Genomic DNA, 6,272 nt, shown 5'->3' with positions numbered 1-6,272 from the left:
TATTGCTTCCCTATGGAACTAATAGCTCAGGTAAGATGTTCAGATGACTGGGGATGCGTTGTTAATTAGCATGTAGATGAACATGATGCAGACTAGAGACACCAATTTAGTAACTGTATAAATAGCAGTCAAGGTTATTTCATATGCTTAGTCTACCTCAAACCTTCAAACATTGGATGATTATTAACTTAACTTAGTAACATAACATTCACATCAATGCAAAGTGAGACTAGAAAAGAAAAGTACCAATGAAGGTAAGGTAGCATAGGTCAAACTGTACTTTTTTCCTGGGCGGATCTCTCTTCCAGTTACAAGTTGCAAGACTAGTCTCAATGATACTTTACTTGAAAGGAACTTTTGTCATAAATGTTACGTAAGATATGGTCAAAATTATACTGAGGCTTGAATTCATACTAATGTATTAATTCAAGCAGAAAATACGTAACCAAGAACGCCGAATCTGGCAATAGGAGCTTTCAGAAGTAACCAACTGATTAGTAACTTAAGAACTGAATACAATTAGGCAGTTAATGTGCAGACAGATAACAGATGTGGACAGCAGAGAAATAGATAAGAAATTTCAAGAATAATTAGGAGGGTAAGTATGGTACCAGTGTAGCTGTGTACATGAATAATTAGATGCTTCTAACTCTATTATTCTATTGTGCTTAAAATCAATGAGGGAGAATTTGGCAGCATGAGACAGGCACAACTTCTGCTAGCTCATTTTCTTGTTTGGTCTATGATTCCGCAGAACCTGCAAATAAGACAATGTGTTTGCATTTTAGTTCTCTGAGGATGACTATTTGAATCTAAAATATCAGACATGAAAAACATGAATACACAAATGCCACTAAATATGCAAACTGGTCCCTGTTAGTAAGTATACATGTATGTGATATGGCTGATTTTCCTTTGTGAACATCCACTCAATATTGAATAATTCCTTTTGATGGTTAACTAAATTTAGAATTATGAACATGGAAAGGAGATAGAGGAAATTGTATTTATGCACCTTTTTTTGCATCAGTCTCACTCAGAGGAGTTTCTGATGTTGGAGATGATGGTGAAGTGCTTACAGATTCCCTGGCTTCAATCAACATCGAGATCACTTCTCGCATTGTAGGCCTATTTACAGGGGATGTATTGGTACAGAAAAGAGCAATCTTGAGAACTAAAGACATCTCCTCACTTGTTCTTTCCACAGTAAGATCCAGCCTTTTGTCATAAATTTCAGATATTGCCACTCCTCCTTGAAGTGATCTTCTCACCCAAGTCACCAAATCACCTCCTTGATCAAGGGGTTGAACTGGAGACCTACCAGTAACCAGTTCCAGCAAAACAACCCCAAAACTATAGATGTCACATTTCTCTGTCACTTTCATTGTGTATGCATATTCTGAAAAAAAATCAAGAAACTAGTCAACTTCTCTACCTATGAACTGCTGAATAAAGAGTATCATTAAGTGACTAAAAATCAGTCTTACCAGGGGCAATATAGCCGTACGAACCAGCAACTGCAGACATGGATTTTGAGTATGGGAAGTCAATTAGCTTTGCCAAGCCAAAGTCTCCAACATGTGCCTCCAGCAGTTCATCCAACAAAATATTGTTCGACTTTATATCCCTGTGAATGATATGTGGCTTACAGTCATGGTGCAGATAGCTTAAACCCTCAGCAGCTCCTAGTGCAATTTTGTACCTGGTATTCCAATTTAGCAAGCTAGTCGTCTTATTCCCGTGAAGTACTTCGCCAAGGCTTCCGTTTACCATGTACTCATATAAGAGAAGATTGCAGTCTTGGTGGTAGCAGAAACCAAATAGCTTTACAATATTTCTGTGATTTATTTTTCCGAGAGTAGATAATTCAGCGTGGAAGCTGCTATCAACGCTCTCCCCTTCTCCTCGGGACTTCAGTTTTTTAACTGCAACAAATTCACCATCAGCCATAGTAGCTTTGTAGACAGTGCCACAAGCTCCCTTTCCTATGATTGCACTGTCTGAGAAATTCCCAGTCGCTTCGACAAGGTCCTGGTACGTGAACCCTTTTCGTGGAAAGTAATGATCATTCAAGACATCAGGCTTTACTTGATTGTCCAGTGAAACAAAAGCTGTCTTGTGGCGGCCTCTAATGACCCTACATATAAGTGCAATGAATATCAAAGAGATCATCCCAACAGTTGCACAAACAACAGTAACTATTTTTTCTCTAGAAGAACGATGATTCAACCAGCTTGTATTCGGTGCAATCAAAGGGGCTGGAGAAGGATCACAATGGCTAGAATCCAATGTGCACAACCCAACATTTCCAGCAAAGTTGCTGGAGTCCATCCTTCGAAAGGCAGGTGTATTTGGTACTGATCCCACAAGGTTATTGTTAGAAAGATTGCATACTATCAGGCTCATCAACTGCCCTATTGAAGTTGGAATCTCACCAATAAGCTGGTTATCATTTAAGTACAATGTTTCAAGCATTTGCAAGTTCACAAGGTTGCTAGGAATTGATCCATTGAGAGCATTGTGGCTGAGATTGAGAGAAATCTGCAGAGTCCCAAGTTGGCCAAGTTCAACCGGAATGCTACCAGAGAATAAGTTCCCTCCCATCTCCAATTCAGTAAGTCGAACGAGTCCACCTAAGCCACTTGGTATCTGTCCACTAAACTCATTATCAGATAGCTTAAGCAGTTCCAGGTTCACTAGATTGCCAAGTTCACCTGGGAGAATTCCAGCAAACAAGTTCTTGCTAAGATCAAGCCGCTGGAGCCTTATACAACTCCCTAGCTCATGTGGAATCTCACCAGAGAACTGATTGGAGGAGATATTAAAAGCAACAAGCTTCACAAGTTTTCCAATATCAGGAGGAATTATCCCGAAAAAGTAATTACGTGACAAGAGCAACCTCTCTAACTTTCTGAGGTTGCCTACCTCGGGTGGTAGCATACCAGAAAATCTGTTGTGAAAAAGCTCAAGAGCAGAAAGGTTCTGAAGCTTGCAAATATTAACAGAGAAGCTACCAGTGAGCAGGTTATCTCCTAGCATCAGCTGTTCTAAAGAGTTGCATGTTTTTAGGCCATAAGGTATATTGCCCGACAACCTGTTAGACCCGAGGCTCAGAAACGTTAGTTTCTGAAACTGACAAAGATTTGAAGGTATGCTTCCTTCAAGATTATTCTTGGACAAGTCCACTACAGAGAGGTTGCTTTTGAGGCCAATAAATCGAGGAATATGACCGTCGAGTTGATTGTCAAAAAGTTGTAGATTTTCCAAGAATTCAAGATACTGAAACTCTGATGGAATTCTACCTGTCAAATTGTTTATAGACAAGTCCAAATTCTTCAGCAACTTCAACTTTTCAAGCTCCTTTGGAATCTTCCCATGTAGTCTGTTTTCGAAAAGGTGAAGCAACCTCAGGTTAGAAAGTAAGCCCAAGCTTTTAGGAATGTATCCACTCAATTGATTTTCAGATAAATCAATCTCAGCTGCACTCCAACAATGTCCCAATTCCCATGGAATTGTTCCATTTAACTGATTGGTGTAAATGTACAGCCTTCTCAGATTAGTTAACTTTCCAATCTCTTTAGGAAGAGGTCCAGTGAAGGAATTCTCATGCAAAGCAAGCAATTCTAAATTACTGAAGTTTCCAATCTCAGGAGGAATTGCACCAGAGAAAAAGTTAGCCCAAAGAATTAAGTTGGCGAGACTCTCTAACTTTTGAAGCTCTATTGGGAAAGACCCTTCTAGCCTATTCTCTGCTACTCCAAGAATTTGTAAACTTTCACATTCACTAATTTCTGCAGGAATAGGACCAGATAAATAATTTCGACCGGCTCTGATAATTCTAAGCCTTTTCAATTTACCTATAGAAGCAGGGATTTTTCCAGTGAGATTGTTACTGTAAATAACAAGCTCCTCAAGTTGTGACAAGTTTCCAATGTCCTGAGGTATTTCACCATAAATGTAATTCTCACATAAATAAAGTTGTGTTAGGGAGGTAATATTGCATAATTGGACAGGAAACTCCACATTGAACCTATTGGTGCAAAGGTTCAATTTCTCCAAACTTTGACACAGTGCAAAATCATCAGGAATGTGGCCAGAAATGAAATTTGTTGACACATTCAATTTAGTCAAGTAAGGAAGCCTACAAATGCTAGAAGATAAACTACCAGTTAAGTTGAGGCGATCGATACTGAGAGAAATCACCTGACCAATTTTGCTACACTCAACACCATTCCAATTGCAAGGACTCAAGTCTGAAGAATTCCAACTCTCAAGATTGTTATAAGGGTCATTTAGGGATTTTCTGAACTCCAAAAGAATAAACCCCTCTTCATTTAAAGATTGACCAAGGGTAGCAATGAAATGAATCAACAACACCAAAAACAAATGCTGTTGAATAGCAGAATTCCTATGGTTTGCCATTTCCAAGAATAAAAGGCATAAATGACATGCTTTTTAGTTTGCTGAAGTCATGTCATTTTTATGGATTAAATTATGGAACTTCTTAGCATGGCAATGCTCAAAAAAGTTGTAGCAGAGCTAATGGCAGACCAAGAAACAGATACTATTAAATAAGTTTGAGATTGCAGGCCCCATTATAAGGAAATTATATTAGAGCCCCAAACTCAAGAACAAAAAAGAAAACATGAAATCCTTGAGATTGCAGGTCACAAGAAATAGTGCTAGTCAAGACATGCAAAAATGGGGTTTAGCTATAATACTTGAGCAAAGTGAGAAAATTAAATAAGTGGATAAAAAAGGGATGTGAAACAGAGAAAGAAAATTGACAGAGGAAAAAAAAAAGTTGATTGATTGATAAGGAAAGAAGGAAGAGATGGACAGCCAAAGGTCACAATTGAAAGGAGAGTCAACTAGCAAGAACTTTACAGTAGTTGCAGAATGGAAGTAGTAGTAGTAGTACATGTGAGTGTGATATGTGAATGAATGCAACTACTAAATGTACTCTGTAATAACTCCTTAACCACTTGTTTCATCTTCTTTTTGCTTATTCCAGCTCCTCCTCTTCTCCACCTTATTCTTCTTGTAATTCTAAATATCATGATTTCTTATTCTAGTTGGTCCCAAATAGTATGTTGCTTTATACAATGTAAGTGTTGTTGTGATAAAGAGAGATAGAGATTGGTCATGCAAATTTCTTGGATATATCTTTTACCCAACTATTCTAAGCCTAACAATATGGAATTATATCAAATGAAATGAAAATTCTTGCCCACTAGGATTCCTGGAATTCAACTTCTCTTTGTTCCTTCCTTTATATTTTTGACTTTTTTTAAAAAAAATTTATAATCTTGATTTTCCAATCAACTTGCTAACACCTCGACTAATGCACGAGGTTGTTACTTTTCACCACTCAGTGGTGAAACAAGAAATTTTCCCAAAGGTATTCACACTCGAAAGAAATAAAAAAAATTTCATACAAAAGGTGTTCAATATATGTTATATACATTTAAAATCAATATTTTACTTATATACAGTAAAGTGAAATTTTTGTAATATTTTGATGAATTGATCACTCTTAGCAAAAGGTGGCTTCGCCCCTATTTACCAGTATGAGCAACTCTATCTACCAAGGCTCAAACAGATGGAAACAATTATCTATTGTAGTATTTTTGTCTCATCTAGAATTTGAATATGAAACATTACGGTTCTCAACTACTTCATTGACCAATTGATCACAACATAGACGATTTTTTCGGGGTATTATCACTTTAATTCCCGCCAGCAACTATTTATATTTTATAGCCGAAAAAATATATAATATATCGACTATACAGTATCATTTTCCCGCAATTTTTGGTTGTCGTTTATCTTTTTACTGTTGGAAATTTGGAAGTAGTCTACAAACGTCATGATATCTTTAAAGACTATAGTCAGGTAAGGGATATACCCCATTAGTAGTGGGTGGATGAATTGGAAAATGCAATGTGTTGTTACATTGTATCCTACCACCACAAGCCAAACTTTCAGTAATGGGTTTGGCAGAACAAGAATTGGTTCACATTAATTAAAATTTAAAAGTTCAAACGATCTTGTCTCATCTCAAATATTTTTTTCAATTAATCAGCAAAGAATAGGTATTCTCGTGGTAGGCACACATCAAAAGTTCTAACAATCTCGTCTTATCTCATGACGCCAAAAACAATTTCAGTTAACATCACTCGTGATTGATGACTCGGATTAATTTTTTAAATAATTATTTAGATCGTCAAAATTATTTTTTAGCAAAATTTTTACTCCTCCTTTTATTTGTT

The 6,272-nt window shown here is 37.0% G+C and overlaps 1 protein-coding gene across 1 annotated transcript; it reads right to left on the bottom strand.

Annotated features, from left to right (window-relative positions):
- Positions 1-474: 474 nt before the first annotated feature.
- LOC107761615 (uncharacterized) lies at positions 475-5,121 on the bottom strand. The gene is made up of 3 exons (XM_016579854.2): positions 1,488-5,121; positions 1,016-1,399; positions 475-757 (listed from the first exon to the last, which is right to left on the bottom strand). The coding sequence occupies exons 1-3, from the start codon at positions 4,420-4,422 to the stop codon at positions 741-743; spliced, it is 3,336 nt and encodes a 1,111-aa protein (XP_016435340.1). The 5' UTR covers positions 4,423-5,121; the 3' UTR covers positions 475-740.
- Positions 5,122-6,272: the final 1,151 nt, after the last annotated feature.

The sequence above is a fragment of the Nicotiana tabacum genome, chromosome 2, assembly GCF_000715075.1.
Source record: "Nicotiana tabacum cultivar K326 chromosome 2, ASM71507v2, whole genome shotgun sequence".
Lineage (NCBI taxonomy): Eukaryota > Viridiplantae > Streptophyta > Magnoliopsida > Solanales > Solanaceae > Nicotiana > Nicotiana tabacum.
Note: the sequence above shows the minus strand (reverse complement) of the source record. Positions and strands in the feature narration are given on the sequence as shown.

Coding starts and splice junctions, on each gene's coding strand:
- LOC107761615 (XM_016579854.2), bottom strand. CDS start 4,422: ATGGCAAACCATAGGAATTCTGCTATTCAACAGCATTTGTTTTTGGTG. Junction 1,400..1,487: donor GTACGGCTATATTGCCCCTG/GTAAGACTGATT, acceptor ATTTTTTTTCAG/AATATGCATACACAATGAAA.